Below are 20,680 nucleotides of genomic sequence, written 5' to 3'. Positions count from 1 at the left end.
TAACTATACCTTGTTCACATTTGAATTGTGGGAAAATGGGCACTAGAATATATAGAGCATCCCTAAACTAGGGGATTGGGAAAAAGACAACATGGTGATAGACTTGTCTTAAAAATCATCTTGACTAAAATTGATTAATTTTACACATATTAAAAGTAGTTGACATGCATGTAAGCTCAAAAATAAAATATATGTCGGTGAATATATCCTAAATTACAATTAAAATATAAAAATAACAAATGAATAAATAATTATTTAAATTAATTCACTTTCTTCCAAGCTTCTTGTTGTGCTATTTTTGGTACATGAGTCCATTTTCTTAGTGCTATTTTTGGTCATTATAGTAGAACTGATTCTTCTTCTTTTTTTAATTTTAATTTAGTTTTTATTTTTTAAAAATATCCTTAAAATGGAGTATTTTATTGTAGATTTTCTATTTATTTAGGAAAAAATTAGGAAAGCTGATACTTTACTACTAATAAATAACAGCTTTCTAATACGGTGCTGCTGCTCCCCTTCTTGAGTCTGTTGAAATCAGATCATCATCTATATAGTCCGTTCACGACTTTGGGTCGGATCCCCCGTCTCATTCTGCCAATATCTCACGCGCCACTCCTATCGTCGCCGGCGATTATGATGCGGCCCACCGTCCGATCACTAACATTGCTCTCCTTCCTCGCCGCCTTGCTCCTCGTCTCGCCGGCGCTTGCTTCCGAGTCTGATCACAAGGTAAAATGTTCGATTCCAAGAACGCGAAAAACCCTAATTTCGGTTGTCTTTCTTGATTTTTAAGCTATACGCATTCTGTTTCTTTCTTTCTCGGTGGAAACATCCCTATGTTGTTCAGATCTATTGGCGAATCAAATTGCGAAGATCTTGATTGTGCATTGCTTCCGTTATTCCGAAATTTTTCCGGGTTTTAGTAGATTTGATTCGAAGTGATGAGATTAATTACCGTTTTGTTAATGCAAAGTAATGGTTTGACTTTAGATCTCCAAAAACTTTTGCGCCTGATCTCAAATTTGTCATATATATGTGTTTCATTTGCTAATTGTGTTTCGTAAGTGTAACGCTTGTTATGTGTAATGATTATGTTGTAATAGTCGAGTAAAGGTACTAACATGTCCTTAAGAATGTGCCTTGGTGGCTGTTCTGAGGAGGATTTGATCACTGTGGTTACCTTCTGCAGATGACATGTAACTGCACTGGTTAAGATTTGGAGTGAGGTTATTTTTCTTAATTTCATTCATTAAAGACAGAACCAAGGTTAATTTTCTATGAGTTCCTTTACAAGTTAAGTTTGAGTAGTGAATTGGTTGCAGCATCTCCTTCTTCATCCTATATATTGTTTAATGTCTGTTAGAAAGACTGAGTTGTGAATTCGCATGGTGGTGGGACTCAACTTATTAGGATGAAAAGATCAAGGAAGGGTCAAAAAGGTGACCCCTTTTAGTTCAGATTAGATAATTTCAATATGTTGCTGATAAGATGCATTTGGAGCAACTAGACAAGTGGGACTCCATTGTTGGTGACACCTTCGGATGGAGAGATCAACTATCAAATAAGGAAAGAAAGTTGATGCCTTCTAGTTTAGATTAAATGGCTCTATTGTATTGCTGATCAGATGATGGAAGGAGTGAATTGATGAGACAGGTGTGCTGCTGTTTTATAAAAATCTAATTAGTGGACCTGGTGGAGTTGGGTATATCTATTAGGTCATTGAAGTGGATTTGCAGTGGCGCCAGAGTCTTGCAGTTGAAAATGGTGAAACCTTAGTTGATGGTGCATGTACTGTAAAACTTGTTTATTGACTGGTCTTCAGTCTTCACTGATTTTATCTTTTCATAACTATTTAACTTCTGAGTGAGGTTTGTTCTAATAAGCTCTATCACAGATATTCTTGTATGGTCTATAGTTTAGGTTGAGAGCCTTTTCTCTTCGTGCCAACTATAGTTCTGCATGACTTGCACTGTAAGAGGCTTTTATTCTACTTTCACTTAAAGCCAAGAACATTCTATTATATTCTTGTGTTTGCTTCTTGTAAATTCTGATTCCTACTGAATGATGTTTATAATTTTTGAATTGCAATCAAAGTATGTTGGATTAGATGTCTTTTGGTTTCTTTTCTATAATCCTATAATGGACAGGCAGGGTGATATTTATTTAGCGCCGACAAAATCAAACTGCATGTTGACAATCCATCCCCTCAACCCGTCCAACCTATTACGGTCAGGATGTGTCATCATTAAGAAATGGTTTTATAATAGCAATCCACTTTAAATTGCAGTGTTTATGGGTCAAGTATGGGTTTACTGCGATTTTAAAATGGTTTCAACCTTTTCTTTTTGAGGATAAAAATGGTTTCAACCTTCTCGACCTAAATTTGGCTTAGGAAGTGCATTGCAAAGATTTGCTCAGGGTCATACGTGTCTGTTTGAAATGAAATCTTGCTCTTTGTTTTAAATTTACATCTAGTTTCTGGCTCAGGGATTTATTCAGGTGATGCTTGCTCAATCTTCGCATAAGCCAATTGATAGGGCTTAAAGCCTTTATCAATTTTTCTGGAGTTCTGCTCTAGATCATCTTCTTCCTTTCCCAAAAAGTGTGTTGATTTAGATCTAATTGATCTTATCTCATTAAAAACAAGGAGCTAGAGGTTTGTGCAGGATATACTTGTTTCTTTTTCCGAGGTGAGGGTCTAGGATTTTCTATGGAGGCTAATGAGATCTAGCACTTAGTGATATGTAATGGACCGATGTGGTTAAGGGCATCTTATATTAGGGTATCTTTTCTTGTTTGTGCCTTGCCTGGTGGTGTTTGGTTAAGATGTTAACCCTATACCTTTCTTTTTTCTTGTATATAAAGCAATGCAAGTTTGTCTGTTTCATTGCTCTACATTTTGCTCACTTCTGCAAAATATGGGACTATAAAAATCTACTAGAGAGGAGAATATTTAATCTCCTGTTTGTTTCCTGTGAATTTCTGGGAAGTATTAAAATATGCATAATTAAGTGGATGTATTACTGCATTATGCTTGTGGTTTTGTTTCTTACCCAGGACTTCGTTTATGCAAAAAAAAATTCTGACTTCTATGCTTTGTCCTACAGTATCAATCAGATGACCCAGTTACCTTATGGGTAAATAAAGTTGGGCCCTACAATAACCCACAGGAAACATACAACTATTACAGCCTTCCGTTTTGTCATGCATCTGGTTCTCACAAATGGGGTGGCCTTGGTGAAGTTTTGGGTGGAAACGAGCTTATTGATAGTCAGATTGACATAAAGTTTCAAAGTATGTGGATCTCCTTCAGTGTTGCTCCTCATTATTCTTGTTTGATTTGAGGTTTACATGGACTCTTTGTTGTTTGATAGAAAACGTTGACAAGGGTAGCATTTGTGAGCTTGAGCTTGATGAAGCGAAGGTCAAGCAATTTAAGGATGCTATTGAAAACAATTATTGGTTTGAATTCTTCATTGGTATGTTACAAACTTTATTCTTGGTATATTTTTATGATATGAAGATCCCCTGCAAAAACATTGAGTGCATTTTGTTCGTCAGAAACCTACTCTTGCAATGCTGATTAACATTATCTTATTGAAGATACCTTTTGGAATCTATTTATGTTATTTTATTAAATGTACACTCTTATTTATTGTTTAATTGCCACATTCCTGTTGACCTTATTTTGATTTGGCTGTGTTGATTTAAACCTAATTCTGGTTCAGCGCTGAACTTTTTTTTGCTTTTTCCATTTTCAGATGTTCTGCCTTCTGTTGCTTTGTTTAGATTCTTTTGAATTCTGTTGATTTTTTGTCTTGACCTTTACCTTCTTTTGTTTCCGGGTTGAATGTTTTTCAGATGACCTGCCGATGTGGGGTATGTACTCTCTCTCTGCCTTAATTTTTCTTGTCAAAAAATGAAAAAAAAGGCAGTATCATTTGTGATTTGTCTGTGTTATAGGTTTTGTTGGTGAGCAACATCCTGACAGAAACAGTGATAACAAGCATGTACTTTACACACATAAGAACATACATATCAAATACAATAAGGACCAGGTTTGTGATTTGATCATCTCATCCAAATTTGGTGGATAAGTCTACATACTCATCTTTCCCATGTTTTGGTTCTTGCAGATCATTCATGTCAATATCTCTCAAGAGGGCCCAAAGCCTTTGGAGGCTGGGAGAACCTTGGACATGACATATTCTGTCAAATGGGAGCCAACCAATATCAGTTTTGCTCGTCGCTTTGAAGTTTACTTGGATTACCCATTTTTTGAGCATCAGGTGGAGAAATGGAGATTACTTGGATAACATCGTTTTCTTAATTTTATTCATCTGCTCCAATGATTGGCATTTAATTAGCACCATGAGATTCAATTTTTCTTTTTTATGTGTTGCTTGTAATTGTGTTATGCACTGTGCAGATTCATTGGTTCTCCATCTTTAATTCCTTCATGATGGTCATCTTTCTTACTGGTCTGGTGTCTATGATATTGATGCGGACGCTAAGGAATGATTATGCCAAATATGCTCGGGAAGATGATGACCTGGAGACTCTGGTAACAACTTTGTGCTTTAAACAACATTCTGTTTAGATAAGGTTCAAGTTCGAGGCTTATCCATTCCATTTTAAAAAAAAAATTGCAACTTTGAGGCTGCTTTTCTTAATCATTATGTTTTTGGTCTCAGGAAAGAGATGTGAGTGAAGAGTCTGGTTGGAAACTTGTTCATGGAGATGTGTTTCGGACTCCCCTTAACCTAGTGTTACTTTCTGCTCTTGTTGGTACTGGGGCACAACTGGCATTGCTTGTCCTCCTTGTCATACTGTTGGCAATTGTGGGGATGTTGTATGTTGGGTATGTTGGATCCTTGATTGATATCTTTGAACTGTAGTTGTTGGCTATCTATTTAGGAATAGAGTATAGAGGCAATTCGTGATGGATCTGTCTGGTACTTCTAGTTTCATGGTTAGGATTACAATAACATTACTGGTTGCTATTAGTATTTGTTCGAGTACTATGTTTCCTTGCTACTCTGTAACATATCTAATTTAAATAGTATGTGTGCATTCTTTTCAGGAGAGGATCCATTGTTACGACTTTTATTGTATGTTATGCTTTGACATCATTCATTTCGGGCTATGTTAGTGGTGCAATGTACTCACGGAATGGTGGTATGTTTCCTTTCTTATCTATATCTATCCTTATTAAGGGACTAATATTTTATTGGACCCCTTTTCCCCCTCTTCCTTTTGGCACTTCTATTTCATCTAAGGAGGTAGTTCAAGCTGGGATCTTTTGTCTTATCATTTATTGATATGTAATGTGGGACATATTGCTAGTGGCTCCTGTTTTGGGGTACCTGCCACTGTGCAGAACTTTGGAATGACAACACATTTTTTCTCTAGCTTCCTTTTTTTTTTCAAGTGCAATAGTCATACTGTTTTTCTTCTTATTGCAGGGAAAAGCTGGATCAAGTCGATGATTCTGACAGCATCACTCTTTCCATTTATGTGCTTTGGAATTGGCTTCGTTCTGAACACAATCGCCATATTTTATGGGTCTCTAGCAGCAATTCCCTTTGGCACAATGGTGGTTGTCTTCGTCATCTGGGCATTCATTTCCTTCCCCTTGGCTCTTCTGGGTACAGTTGTTGGAAGAAACTGGAGTGGTGCTCCAAACAATCCGTGTCGTGTCAAGACCATTCCTCGCCCTATACCTGTGAAAAAGTGGTACTTGACACCATCTGTAATCTCCTTGATGGGTGGTCTGCTACCATTTGGCAGCATATTTATCGAGATGTATTTCGTCTTCACATCCTTCTGGAATTACAAGGTAAACTATAAACCCATGTGAGGCTTGTGTAGCACTCACAATAAGTGATTTTGAATAATAAGAAGGTTAAACTTCAATGGATTCAGGGAGAAACAATTTGATTCTGTTCATAGCGTGGACCTTGCTGCAAATAAGTATGAGCATGAAACGAACTCCAACTGATTCAGGATGCTGACCCAGTGGGTCCATCTTGGTGCCCTTTTCCTCGTGAACAAATTAGATTGTGTAAATTTCAATGAACTCCTACGAATAGAATGGCTATCTTTTGCTAGCATGCAGTGCCTGCATGATTAGTCGTACTTTTTAAAAAATAATAATTTCAAATTGATATGGAGAAAGAACCCCTTCTGTTAGGTAGCAGGATATTATAGTTTACTTCTCAACTAAGCAGCTGCTGGATAAAACTAGAATTCATTGCTAATTTATCCAAGTTATGGTTTTTGCAGGTTTACTATGTTTACGGGTTCATGCTTTTGGTGTTCCTGATACTCATTGTTGTTACTGTCTGTGTGACCATTGTGGGCACATATTTCCTGCTAAATGCTGAGAATTATCATTGGCAGTGGACTTCATTTTTCTCAGCATTCTCTACAGCTGTCTATGTCTACCTGTACTCAGTATATTACTACTATGTGAAAACTAAGATGTCAGGGTTCTTCCAGACCAGCTTCTATTTTGGATATACACTGATGTTTTGTCTTGGCTTAGGAATTCTCTGCGGTGAGTATGAGTACCAGTTAGACCATTTCTGCCACATTGAGTCTATTGCTTGTGTGTAATTTCAATTGGTATTTCATCTTGCTTCATGTTAGTTCTAATCAGCCTTGTCATTTAAACTTAGGTGCTGTTGGATTTTTGGGCTCACATCTGTTCGTGAGGAGGATCTATAGGAACATCAAATGTGACTGATGTTTTAACAAAGAAGATTAGGACTGACACTGCTATATTTGCTTGGTATCTAGCAGTAAGGTCAAGAACAACCTCAAGAACCATGTATCTTTGTGGGATTCAATTTGGTTTAATGATGGTAGGTACCTCTGCTTGTATTCTAGGGAGCCCTGAAAATTTTCCAAATTCCTTGGGCTGTAAAAGAAATCTCCTATTTTCATTTGTACTTAAATTAGAATGGAGACTTTGGAAGATTCAAGGCTAGCATGTTAAGAGTAACAGCTGTGATGTAGTTATATCTCCAATACTATACGACGCAGATGCAAAAAACATTGCTACTTAATTTTTGTTTATTCTTTATGCCCAGACAAGTTGTTGAACAATTTACGATAACGATTTGGGATTCCACACATTGCAAGCAGAGAGACCAGTTTTCCATTCTCCTCATTTGTAATTGCATTTCTCTTAACCAAATAACCCTTTACTGCCCCGTTAGCTATTATAGTTGTCTTTCATTTTCGTTTTCGGTTGGGTGGACTATTACTATTCCTCCTACGCCATCAAAGAGCAGTATTTTGCTGGGAATAGAAACAAAATCAATTCATAAAAAAAGTTGGCTGGGATGCCCGCCCATCAAGATCTTCTTCAGCCATCTAGATTGGACAGACATTTCTAGACTCTACTAACTGACAAAATGTCCAGAATCTGAATTGATAGGAATAGTCTTCTGTGCCGTATTATGCGGACACGTGGAAGATTAGCCTAAACAAATCATTTCCACAATCTCCCAATTTAAATGCTCATTAGTGAAGTGAGATCCAGCCAAGCACAAGAAAGATAAAAATGGCCAGTATTTCAGGCACCATGATCAGTACCTCCTTCATGCCAAGAAAACCAATTGTGACATTTCCAGATCTCCTTGGGGTTAAATATGCAAATGGTGGCAAAATAACTTGTATGGCTACATACAAAGTGAAACTTATTACACCTTCAGGAGCAGTAGAATTTGATTGTCCAGATGATGTGTACATTCTTGATCAAGCTGAGGAAGAAGGACATGAACTTCCTTATTCATGCAGGGCAGGTTCTTGCTCATCTTGTGCTGGTAAAATTGTATCTGGAAGTGTTGATCAATCTGATGGAAACTTTCTTGAAGATGAACAAATAAGTAGTGGATATGTGTTAACTTGTGTTGCCTATCCACAGTCTGATGTTACCATTGAAACTCACAAAGAGGAACAACTCACAAGCTAAACTAAATTTGGAGAAATTTTATGTTTATAATGTGGCCAAGTTTATAGTATATGTGAGTGTATTTTTCTTTCATTATAATGTGAGTGTAATTGGCTGCTTTGTAATATTGTTATTCTGGGTGTACTTGTTTGTTGTTCATTCGACAGAATTTGGCTTGGTAAAAAAGGCTCGTTTTTATTAAATGTTCCACAAATGTTTTTCTGAATCATTTAAATATATTACATTAATGTTTATTTTTATGTATTCATTTGGTAAAATTGATCTATTGATCACTTATTAATATAAATGGCAAGTTTAAAGCTCTATCACTACTAAATAAATATTGTGCGTAGGTTCAACATGTTCTTTACTTGCATCTAAATATGCAACCAAATAAGTCATCATTTCTTCAAATCTGTTCAACATCCATATTGAACAATTATTTTCGAACCTTTAAGGCAAAACATCTACCATTATTATTTTCTACTCTCTAGCAAAAAATAAAAGATATTTTCTATCATCAAACATAGAAAATAAGTTAGAAACCAACTTGTTTTCTTTCATACCAAACATTTTCTGAAAAATGTTTTTCAGTTTTATCAGACGCAAATGTTTTCCAAATCAATTTATTTTTTTCAAAGTTGAAGAAAATGACTTACCTCTAAAATAAATTTAAAAAATAAGAAAAATAGTTTCAAAAAGTCTCCTCTAACCTCAAATTACAACCTTTTATTTACTCAGTATCGAAGCTCCCTCTTCAAAAAAATAAAATAAATGAAGCCACCATCATTAGCCTGCCCTCATATCCATGCTCCCCCTTCAAAAAAATAAAATAAATTAAACCATCGAATCTTGTTCCGATTGATTCGAACTTGTTCTTTTCATATCAAAACACGTAACTATTTTGTTCCGATTGATTCGAACTTGTTCTCTTCATATCAAACACATTCTAACCTGTTTTTTTCATATCAAACACTTGGAACAAATAGTGCAGAGCAATAAATGCAAGAATATTTACTTCCATAATCTCATCATTTTTTTAATTCTCAATAACTCGGGATTTCCCCATTTTTATCTTTAAAAAATATTGCAAATTTTATAGTTTGAAGTTTGAAAAAGTTGAACTAATTTTTTAAGGCAAATTTAAAGAATAATGTGATCTTATATTGTATACTGCATTCTTACTTGGTAGGTTAAAAAGATAAATTAAATTAGTTTAAATACTTCCCAGTTTTATGAACTATTACAATACATCCATTAGCTAATTGAATCCTTTTAACAAAAAATAATTGTACATTAAATGCTTCAATATCTTGATATAGGGAGGTTTAGTTCAATCTATTCACCTTAATATGACTAAAGTAAAGCGCAGCTGATCATCTTTGCCTATAAAAAATAACTAAGGATCAAATTGTTTCGATAGATCCTTCACTAAAAAAAAAAAAACATATTAAAGCAAATAAAAGTTGTTATTAGATAGACTGCATTCCATTTAAAGTATACAAAGAAGAATGAAAGACAGCTAAAATTTTAGAATCGTCATAATCTGACAACACAATATCTACCTTCCCCGAAGTAAAATTATACCGATAGAAACTTTTCTTTTCTGGTAATAAAAAGTACAACTCGAGATCATTGACAGAGAGAATTTCAATTGGTTCATCTTCCTCTTTCAAGTTTTTCATCTTGACGGTCCGTTTTTCTTCAATCCATTTATTCGTTTTATAATCGTCTAACACCAAGACATGAAGCTCATCATTTAGTATTTTACCAAACGAGACCTTTTCGTTCCATTGTATATAATTATCAAAGCCCAATTTTGAAGTAAAATTACCTCTAGGTAAAGTTGCAGTAGTAATGTAGATCTCATTCTCCATGTCCAATATATCAATCTTAATAGCAGCGGTTTGATCAATTATTCCCCAAATGCAATAAGCAACTTCAGATGTAACAAAAACGTGACAATTTGTCACATTCTCCACGTTTTGACAGGTTGGTAGTTCCAGGAGTCTCCACAAACAACTACTTTCATTCCCAATGGTGAGAATTTCACAACCCAAATTTAGAGAATTTTCGTCTTTATAAATGGAAAGAATCTTGAAAACTTGCTTAGATGGGAGAAAATCAAGGGTCATGAGCAAACTAGGATTGTTTTGTGGGTTGGGAAGTTGAACAAGTTGTCCAATTTCAGGATTCCTTATACGATATAGTCTCGAATTATTAACTATACTTTGCTCCAAAAGTAATCCTTTGCATCCATCTAAGACGACAAATTCATCATTTTCAGACTTGTTGTAAATCAACAAGGATGAATTTTCAGAATGAAGGAAAATAAAGTGATGATCAAGAATTATGGAATTCCAATCTTTGCTTACACTTTTGAATCTCAACAATGCTTTAACCGGCAAACAACTCAAGATTTGTTCTATTATTGCCTCCGGAAGATCAGAATTATTGGTTACTGAAACTAATTTCTTTTTTCGTCTACGCTCATATACTTTCATGATTGAAGGATGAAATATTTTAACAAGAAGAAGGTGGATTCAACTGAAAGCAGTACACATAGTATAAATGGATTTATGAATCTATAATATAGGTTGAGAGATGGAGAATGACGACTTTTTTAATGATTTATCGGGTCGGATTAAATGGGTCGGATCATTAAATGGTTTAAATGGATATATATTTGGTTTTTAAAATTTTGGTTAAAAATAAAAAATTTATATCAGAAAATTTTAGTGAAAAAAATAATTAAATATGTTGAGTGACTTTCTGTGAAAATAGTTGATAGTTGAGTGACCATCAAAGTTATTAACTCAGTTGACAATCCATTTATTTGTCTTATAATCGTCTAACACCAAGACATGAAGCTCATCATTTACTATTTTACCAAACGAGACCTTTTCGTTCCATTGTATATAATTATCAAATCCCAATTTTGAAGTAAAATTACCTCTAGGTAAAGTTGCAGTAGTAATGTAGATCTCATTCTCCATGTCCAATATATCAATCTTTACAGCAGCGGTTTGATCCCCAAATGGCAATAAGTAACTTGAGATGTAACAAAAAGGTAACAACTTGTCACATTCTCCGCCTTTGGTAGTTCCAGGAGTCGGTAGTAATATTACTTGTATTGCCAATGCTGAGAATTTCACAACCCAAATTTTGATGATTTTCGTCTGTGTAGATGGGAGAAAAGCAAGATACATGTGCAAACTAGGAATTTTGTGTGTGTTGGGAAGTTGAACATTCGGAGAGTTTCAGGATTCCTTAATCTCGAATTATTATTAACTATACTTTGCTCCAAAAGTAATCCTCTAATTAAGGCGACAAATTCATCATCTTCACACTTGTTGTAAATCACAAAAGAGGATTTTTCAGAATGAAGGGAAATAAAGTGTTGATCAACAATTATGGAATTCCAATCTTTGCTTACACTGGCAAATAACTCAAGATTTTTTCTATTATTGCCTCAGGAAGATCAACATTATTGGTTACTGAAGCTGATTTCTTCATTTAAAATAAAAAAAAAAGTATCACACAAATCTAGAAAAAGAACAAGGTGAGAAGCTTTTAACTTCTTTCACTTATAATTTCATCAAAGAAAGTAGTATAAATCTATTTGACTAGAGAATAGTTTACGTATGTAATTAGGTGTGATTAATATAACAAAATAAAACCCTAATCAATCTTGAAGTAATACTACTTTCAATAAAATAGGACTTTCTTGTTGGTATTGCCTTTGGACGCAAACAATTAGTAAAAGATTTCTTTGTTCCACCTTATGTAACCAGATTAGGAGGAGGGTCAAACTAATTAATTTTTTGTTTTAATTCGAATATACATTTTTTTTAATGAAAACAACATAAAGTAAAACAGAGAGAGAGGGAATACATTTCTCAAAGTTGAAAAATTAAGAAATTATAATTAATGTAGTGAAACTTAGGACATGAAGTCATGAACTAATCGTATCAGTGTTATGGAATTAGTTAACTTTCAGGTTTGTTACCTATTTTTATAGTTAATTTAGGGCTGTCAAAATTAGCGCAAAAACAAATGATCTATTGAATTCGTCCAGATTTTTATAGGTGAGGTTAAAGTAAATTAAAATTGTCGCTAAATTTGAAGTAATTTAAGCATGATCCATTTTAAAACGATTGTTAGCTTAGCGCAATTTTATCGTTTGTGAATTTTGCTCAAATATTTTTCATTGTACTCACTAGGATTGGCTCTCGAATCCCCGATCAGGTCAAATCTTGGGTCCCGGGTCAGGTTCATGGCTCAAGTCTCGGGTCCAAGGTAGGGTCGGTCTCAAATCAAGCCTCGTGTCCCGAGTTAGGGTTAGGGTCAGGGCACGGGTTGGCGGGTCAGGGTACAATGATGTGCAATACTCTAAATCAAAATACCATCTTAGATCCCGTTTGACATTGCTACTAAAAATTGTTTATTTTTAGAAACATTTTTTTTAAATAGCTTTTTAGAAAAGTGCTTTTGAAAAAAATAATAATTTGTGTTTGGCTAATTCATTTGAAAAGTGTTTTTTATAAGCATATTGTGTTTGACTAATCTTTTTTAAAAAGTACTTTTGAGAGTCAAATTACAATTAAGGGCAATTATTAATGTACTTTTAACATTAAAATTATTTTATAGAGAGAAACTAGTTTAAACATCTATTAAAAAAATGAGTTAAATTTTTATTTTTATTAAATTAAAATGTTCATATTCAAATTTTAAATCAAGATTAAAATCTTTACTAGTATATTCATATTCAAATTTTAAATCAATATTGAAATCTTTACTAGTATATTGCATGTATTTTTTCTTTTTAAAAAAAGTTTCTCCTGAATATTATTAGAAACAGGTACAATGATACTTATTATTATTTTTTCACTATTAAAATCCACTTGTGCAGAATTCGTGTCAATTTACCCGCCAATTCCGATGTATGACAGTTAAGTTTTTCTTTTTGGGATGTACACTGACAAACATTTCGCTTATTGGCCACCATTTTCTGTCTGATGCCATTAATGCATGAAAACAGAGATCTCAATTGCAAAATGTGAATCTGCATTATGATCATTCAATATATCCACAGGCAGATCTAGCGCGGATTGTGTGAGTTCAACTGAATCCATTACTTTCATTTTGAATCGGTAAATTTTTTTTATATAAAATTTATACATATACAAAGATTACACTTATTTTGAATCCACCGGAATTAGATCCTGAATTCAACTAAAGAATATATGTATGCATCTGATGTTGCATGGTGTATACATACATAGTTTTTTCTTATTAGCGACCTTTTTTGTGTTTAATTTGTTGCATCTCTTAAGTCTCAGGAAAAGAATAAAATTTGATTTCTAATAATTCAGTGCATATTTTGCCAACAAACATCAGGGGAAGTGGGTCTTCCATTCATGTAGGAGGCACTTGATTTCCATAACTGAGACACAACTGATCGTTTTTTCAAGCTATTCAATGAAAAATGTGTATCTGATATACTAGCAATCGCGAATATAAATCCAGGCATTTTCTGAATCGAGGGTCTTATCGAATACAACCTTCTCATGGTTATTTAATATTTTTACAGTTAGCAGTAAGGAAAATGATACATTCAGTTGATAATTGGCTGCAAAGGCAGGCAAGTGCCCCTGTGGCAGGAGTACCTGGTATGCCCTTAAGATCTAGTGACAATGTTCATGATTTAACTGGAAATGCAGTACTTCTGCATGGAGAATTGGACTTGTGTATTATAGAGGCATGCTCACTTCCAAATCTAGACGCGAAATGTCTTCCCATGTTTTCTTGGAAAAGCAAGGACAGCACCAACGCGTCAGGATTGGTAGATACTAGTGATCCCTATGTATCTGTGTGTCTAGCTGGGGCAAGCATAGCTCGAACAGCGGTGATTCCAAATGATGAAAATCCGACATGGAATGAACGTCTGTGTATACCAGTTGCTCACGCTGTAGACAAAGTAGAGTTTATAGTCAAGGATAACGATAAAGTAGGTGCTGAACTGATAGGAATAGTGGCGATACCTTCTAGTAGAATTGCTGAAGGTAATCGAATAAATGGTTGGTTCCCGATTTGTGGATCCTCCGGTGCTCCCTTGGAAACTGATGCTCAACTGCATCTGTCAATCCATTATACGCCAGCAACAGAGAACCCTTTGTATAAAAATGGTGTTGGTAATGAGGCTGATCAAAAGGGAGTGCCGCACACTTATTTTCCTCTACGAAAAGGAGGAGATGTTACACTTTATCAAGACGCTCATGCGCCTGATGAAACACTTCCTGAAATCCTATTAGATAATGGCAAGGTCTTTAAGCATAATAAATGTTGGGAAGACATATGTCATGCCATGTTGGAAGCACAACATCTAATATATATTGTTGGTTGGTCCGTCTATCATCTTGTTAGAATAATAAGAGAACCTACAAGACCAGTGCCTTCTTCTGGGTGGCTAGAGCTGGGGGAGATGCTAAAGTACAAGTCACAAGAAGGCGTTCGTGTGATATTGCTGATTTGGGATGATAAAACTTCAAATGATGATTTATTCCTCAAGACGGTAATATAACTGAGTAGTTAGTTAATGATTTGTTTCTTGAGTATCCTTTTGTAGTCTTGTTTAGATGGTATCACAACGTAGAACTCGATCGTAAGTTTCTAAATGTTGGTCATATTGCTCTGTGAATTTGAATGCAGGAAGGTGTAATGCAAACTCATGATGAAGAGACCAAAAAGTTCTTTAAACACTCAAGTGTCCACTGTATTCTTTGTCCTCGTTCTGCTAGCAGTAAGCTTAGCATTTTCAAGCAGCAGGTACCTTTTTTGTATTTTACTGTTTGAATAGCTGGCAAGATGAATTCTTGTGTCCATGATTTCTGTTAAAAAAAAATTCTTGTATTTTGAACAGAGATCTAAGTTTATTCACTTCAGACAGAAATTCAGCTGGAGAACTGTTTGGAAAGCTTTTTATTTTGTTTATATTGGTGATTTTTGTTTATGTGCAACTGCTTGGAAATCATCATCTGTATTATTTTCTTCTTGATCAAATGAAAACCTTTTACTGCAGGTTGTCGGAAACATTTTTACACATCATCAGAAATGTGTGATTGTTGACACACAAGCAGCTGGCAATGATAGAAAGATTACTGCTTTTGTTGGAGGCCTAGATTTATGTGACGGACGATATGATACTCCTGAACACAGACTGTTTAGTGATCTTGATACCGTCTTTGAAAACGATGTTCACAATCCCACATTCACAGTAAGGCATCTCGTTGAAGCTTTCCAACTGAGGTTTTTGTTTGACAGTATATATGACATATACCATGTTTATGGATTATCCAAGCAACTTAACAACTAAGATAGCTTTTTCTTCATGTTAATTATGAGAGAATAGGTGAAAATGAACATTGCTATAACCATTGTCAAAGGTATATTTCCCATGCTACTAAGATTCTCATGTGGGCAATAAGTTTGTTAACAGTAATTTTTATTTCTTTCATATGAATGTCTACTGTATCTTTTCATTCACTAGTATTGTCTCAAAGACTTATACGATATGTACAGAGTAGCTCAGGTGGACCAAGAGAACCATGGCATGATTTACACAGCAAGATCGAGGGTCCTGCTGCTTATGATGTTTTGATAAACTTTGAGCAGAGATATAGAAAGGCTATAAAATGGATTAGAATAAAAAAATGCAAACCAGGGTTAGATTCATTACTTAAGTTAGAGAGGATTCCATCAATCCACATGCCTGCTGCTGGACCGGATGGTGACCAAGTAGTTCATGTCACAAAGGAAGAAGATCCGGAAAATTGGCATGTTCAGGTACTAGACATGTTTCTCCTGTATATGTCGTGTTCTTCTGTTATCTTAAATGTTTAAGTTTCACTATAATTACTTCCTATAACGGTTTCCAGGTTTTCCGATCAATAGATTCAGGATCTGTTAAAGGGTTTCCGAAAGACGCTAAAGAAGCAAGAGCTCAGGTAGCACTAAGTTTTATAAAGACCAGTGTTCTATCTGCAACTAGTTTCAATGTTATTGTGGGTAGGTGTTTTGTCTGAAATCAAGTCAGCATGTCAAGATGAATGCCTAATTTTGACTGTTCAATAACAGAATCTTGTCAGTGGAAAGAACTTGAGGATAGACAGAAGCATACACCTGGCTTACGTGAAATCAATTCGATCTGCTCAGCATTTCATTTACGTAGAGAATCAGTATTTTCTTGGTTCTTCATATTGCTGGCCGTCCTACCGAAATGCAGGTATATACTGTTCTATCTCGAATTCAACGTTCATCCTTGAATCTTATAGAGGTAGTCTAAGGTTTGCCTAGCAAAAGAATACTCTTATACACTGAAAACTTGCTTATGATATAGTTGGTGATTTTAGGGGTATTATCCGATGCAACCTGCTAAGGTTCAAACCTCATCATTCATTTTTCTAATTTGTAACTTCTGTATCCTAGTAAGGCATAAACATGTCCAGATTTTCCTTATAAATATTCAGATTTCAAATTGATAATGGAAGGACATAAAGCTTGATTCACCACAAGGTTCCTATAGGTATAGAAAAACAGGTGTCTTTTGTACAGAACCATATCTTTTTGTAGGTTTTCTACTTGTACACGTATGCGTTTTGCCCTTCTTTTAATTCAATCTATAAGAAAATGATACAAATGAATGAGCATTTTGAGCTATTTAACAGGAAAATCTGACATGCTCACTGAAAATGCATTATGTTTGTGTATTGTATGTAATTATCAGGTGCGAATAACCTTGTCCCTATGGAAATTGCTTTGAAAATTGCCAGCAAAATAGCAGCAAGTGAACCTTTTGCTGCATACATAGTGATTCCAATGTGGCCTGAAGGTATCCCAACCAGTAACGCCGTGCAGGAAATTCTCTTTTGGCAGGTCCGAATTTAGTACAATGCTTATTTATCTTAGAGGTCCTTATGTTGATTCCTCACATAAATAAGTACTACAAAGTAACATATCACATGAGAAGTTTGAGCTCAATATCTGTCTAGGTTCTCCAATGATATTGCAAAACTCAAGTATTCAAATGCGGTTAAACTTAAGTAGTCAGCTAAGAGAACCATGATTTTCACTTTTACTCCTACTTAACTCCAGCTAGTCTTATCTTGAATTTGTAGTTTTGACTAACATCTAATTCTTGGATATGGATTGGAATTATGGCAGGGTCAAACAATGTCTATGATGTACAAAATTATCGCACAGGCTCTTGAAAATGCAGGCATATCTCAATTTTTCCATCCTCAGGATTACTTGAACTTCTACTGCCTTGGTAACAGAGAAGCAAAAAAGCGCGGAGGTGATGGAGACAATCCAACTCCCCAGGAACACACACATGTAAGTTGCATGTTGATTTTCTGGGACTGGGATTTTTGCTGATGGCCAGATTAGGAAGTATGTTTTCCTAAACATTAATTTATTGGTTGGTTCTAAATAGGCTTGTATGTCATTGAAATAGCTGCATTTAATAGATTTTGGGACCAAATAAGAGGACCAGTGAAGGTGGTGAAGCTCAAATACCAAGTTCATATGGGGTGGGGTGGATGAAATTGCTAGTTTTCTTTATTTTCTACTGAAGTAAAAGAAGCAACAAAACAATGGAATGAAGAAGAGTGAAACAGGAGGCTAATTTTGGATAATGTTAGATTCGTCACAGCAAAAAAAAAACATTGAATTTGGTGTGAAATTCCCAATACTAAAGTGAATGGTGTGGGGGCATGAGCTTGATTGAGGCCATCTTTAATATGGTTGTGATACGATGTGCCAACAAACATGTGTTTTGCTCAATCAGCCTTTGCTACACATGTTAAGACTATTGTGTTGTCCTCCAAAATGAGTGAATGCAATAATTGTGAAATAAGAGTTATTTTGAAGACCTGTTATGGCCTAAAGTGAGCTGTGTTGCCCCTCTTTTTTGCACTTTCCCCAAATAATTCTCTTTTCTTCTCTACAACCTATGCAGGAACTAGCTCAAAAGTTCCGCAGATTTATGATTTATGTACATTCTAAAGGAATGATAGTAGATGATGAATATGTATTGCTGGGTTCTGCAAATATCAACCAAAGATCTTTGAGTGGTTCAAGGGATACTGAAATTGCTATGGGAGCTTATCAACCACATTACACATGGGCCAAAAAGGAGGCTCATCCACATGGCCAGGTATGAATTAGATTTATTTCTTACCGTTTATCCTCCTCTATGAAGGCAGTAAGTGAAAAGTCATCGCATTGAACTGTGATCATTCGTGTGAAAAAACTCCGAACTGCTCTGTAGCTCATAAAGTAGTTGAAACTTTTCGAACCAGTAACATGTTAAATATTAGTAAAATCACTGTCACAGTTTGTTTTGTCAAGATGAGTGAGTCATTTTGAAAGCAATTGAGTTGTTATTTGAGTTTAGCATGAACATATTTAGGGGTTCGCGGATTTATAACCTTATAATCCATATTGAAAATGAGTTTTCTTTTTCCTTCATTCAGGTCTATGGTTATAGGATGTCTCTGTGGGCTGAACATCTTGGTAGAGTTGAAGATGGCTTCATGGATCCACAGACTATCGAATGTGTTAGACGTGTTAACAAGATAGCTAGACGCAACTGGCAAGCATTTGTAGCAGATGAATATAAGCCAATGAAAGGGCATTTGATGCAATATCCAGTTCATGTAAGTAAAAATGGAGAAGTCACAGCACTGCCTGGATTTGAGTGTTTCCCTGATGTTGGAGGTAAGATTCTTGGGGCACCAACCAATCTCCCCGACGCCCTTACCACGTAACAACTCATATAGTAGCACAACTGGAAATGCATATATATATATATTGTGCATCTGAAGTTCCAACTACTGCTGAAGCAATAGTCCATTAGATGTTTCTCTGCCAGGCTGATGATTAGAGATGTATAAGGCTCCATCTCCTCTATGATGGAAAATGTTGTTTTACATAGGATTTACTCATTCTTTTGTATTAGTACATTTTTGACAATTTTATGAATACTACTCAAATTATTGAATACATCAAGTATTAGTACTACTACCATTTCTTTTTTTGAACTATTTGTATGCATTCTTGAAGTTATGAAATGGAGGGAATGATAAGTACAATAACATTACTGACCTGAAATAACAATTAAATAAATGCAATTTGATCATCAAAGTTGTTGAATTCCTATCAACTATTAGGGGAGTAAGGCATTAAAGTTGAAACAAAAGTTGTATATATGGAAAAAAATTGTTTTGGAATCAAAACAAAATATTTAACTAAAATTACTCAGTTCATTGTTCAGATGAGATCTGAAGACATACTGCTAAAAAATGCTTAAAGAAATAAAACCAAGATGAGGAAAGAACAAATAAATACTATTTCTAAAATAGTCAAAAAGTAGTCACACAAAGACCGCATAGCGCAGTGGATTAGCGCGTCTGACTTCGGATCAGAAGGTCGTGGGTTCGACTCCCACTGTGGTCGCTATTTTTTTTCTTACCTCAAAATTTCATAACAAAATAAAAACTTTGGCTATGTATTGAATTTTGTCGGTCTAATAAAATTTCACAATTCACATGATCAATAAGTATTATCCACAACTCATAAATCATTTTTCGTACAATAGTAGTTGCTATATATATAGCTATATGTGGCTTGCGAGCTATTGCATAGGAGCGATGTATTGAATTTTGTCGGTCTAATAAAATTTCACAATTCACATGATCAATAAGTATTATCCACAACTCATAAATCATTTTTCGTACAATAGTAGTTGCTATATATATAGCTATATGTGGCTTGCGAGCTATTGCATAGGAGCGATGTATTGAATTTTGTCGGTCTAATAAAATTTCACAATTCACATGATCAATAAGTATTATCCACAACTCATAAATCATTTTTCGTACAATAGTAGTTGCTATATATATAGCTATATGTGGCTTGCGAGCTATTGCATAGGAGCGAAGGTTTTATCATGTGCGCATCCAAAGGACAGCGGCTGCAGATTTCCCTTGTTAGGAGCGAGAGTTTTACCCTGTGCGCACCCAAAGGGTAGCGACTGCGGATTTTCCTTGTAATAAAAAATAATAATAATAAAATAAAATAAAATATATATATATATATAATACTAAATCGATAGTTAGTTAGTATTACTATTTGTAACTGTTTTTCTGATTAGTTAGTTAAGTTGTTAGAGTTTGTTAGAGTTTGTTAGATGAGTAGTCTAGAATCTAGAAGCTTCTATACTTGTATATATATATAGATACACATTCATCTTTGTAAGTAAGTTTTATTCATAAACATGAAATATACAGTTTACAATCTTTCTCTCTGAATCTCAAGATGGTATCAGAGCTTTGAACCAATAATTGTTTGGTTCAAGAAGAAAAATTGATTCTGGGTCTTCCATTAACAAAGAAGATCGATCTTCTACTTTGAGCAATGGTGAACGAGAGTGAGGTGCCTGCTACTGTTGGTACGTCTGTTGTTGTTGAGCCAGATACTTTGGTGTTAGTTGAATCAAGGAGAAACCATCATCTATATCTTCATCCTTCAGATACGCCTGGCTGTGTATTGACTACAGTTCAGTTAACAGGAGCAGAGAACTATGCGTTATGGAGCAGATCCATGGTGATTAACCTCAGAGAAAAGAGCAAATTGGGGTTCGTGCTTGGGACATGTCGA

At 35.0% G+C, this 20,680-nt stretch overlaps 4 protein-coding genes and 1 non-coding gene across 5 annotated transcripts; 4 read left to right on the top strand and 1 right to left on the bottom strand.

Moving 5' to 3' along the window:
• The first annotated feature begins 469 nt into the window (after positions 1–469).
• LOC102600155 (transmembrane 9 superfamily member 1) lies at positions 470–7,148 on the top strand. The gene is made up of 12 exons (XM_006349292.2): positions 470–729; positions 3,108–3,294; positions 3,375–3,479; positions 3,862–3,879; positions 3,964–4,058; positions 4,137–4,289; positions 4,430–4,564; positions 4,695–4,861; positions 5,084–5,178; positions 5,466–5,839; positions 6,286–6,559; positions 6,681–7,148. The coding sequence occupies exons 1-12, from the start codon at positions 634–636 to the stop codon at positions 6,746–6,748; spliced, it is 1,767 nt and encodes a 588-aa protein (XP_006349354.1). The 5' UTR covers positions 470–633; the 3' UTR covers positions 6,749–7,148.
• Positions 7,149–7,387: 239 nt separating this feature from the next.
• LOC102599819 (ferredoxin-like) lies at positions 7,388–8,189 on the top strand. The gene has a single exon (XM_006349291.2). The coding sequence runs from the start codon at positions 7,571–7,573 to the stop codon at positions 7,979–7,981; it is 411 nt and encodes a 136-aa protein (XP_006349353.1). The 5' UTR covers positions 7,388–7,570; the 3' UTR covers positions 7,982–8,189.
• Positions 8,190–9,432: 1,243 nt separating this feature from the next.
• LOC107060933 (putative F-box protein At3g10240) lies at positions 9,433–10,464 on the bottom strand. Its single transcript, XM_015309513.1, has one exon. The coding sequence runs from the start codon at positions 10,462–10,464 to the stop codon at positions 9,433–9,435; it is 1,032 nt and encodes a 343-aa protein (XP_015164999.1).
• A 3,104-nt stretch (positions 10,465–13,568) lies between these two features.
• On the top strand, positions 13,569–18,804 carry LOC102600156 (phospholipase D delta-like). Its single transcript, XM_006349368.1, has 10 exons — positions 13,569–14,534; positions 14,672–14,788; positions 15,042–15,236; positions 15,542–15,805; positions 15,898–15,966; positions 16,097–16,244; positions 16,746–16,894; positions 17,183–17,351; positions 17,971–18,176; positions 18,496–18,804. Exons 1-10 carry the CDS (start codon positions 13,569–13,571, stop codon positions 18,787–18,789), a joined length of 2,577 nt encoding a protein of 858 aa, XP_006349430.1. The 3' UTR covers positions 18,790–18,804.
• Positions 18,805–19,403: 599 nt separating this feature from the next.
• Positions 19,404–19,477, top strand: TRNAR-UCG (transfer RNA arginine (anticodon UCG)). The gene has a single exon. It is a non-coding gene; the product is annotated as a tRNA-Arg (tRNA).
• Positions 19,478–20,680: the final 1,203 nt, after the last annotated feature.

This window comes from Solanum tuberosum, unplaced genomic scaffold (genome assembly GCF_000226075.1).
Source record: "Solanum tuberosum cultivar DM 1-3 516 R44 unplaced genomic scaffold, SolTub_3.0 scf00105, whole genome shotgun sequence".
Lineage (NCBI taxonomy): Eukaryota > Viridiplantae > Streptophyta > Magnoliopsida > Solanales > Solanaceae > Solanum > Solanum tuberosum.
This window is presented reverse-complemented; position numbering and strand designations above follow the sequence as displayed.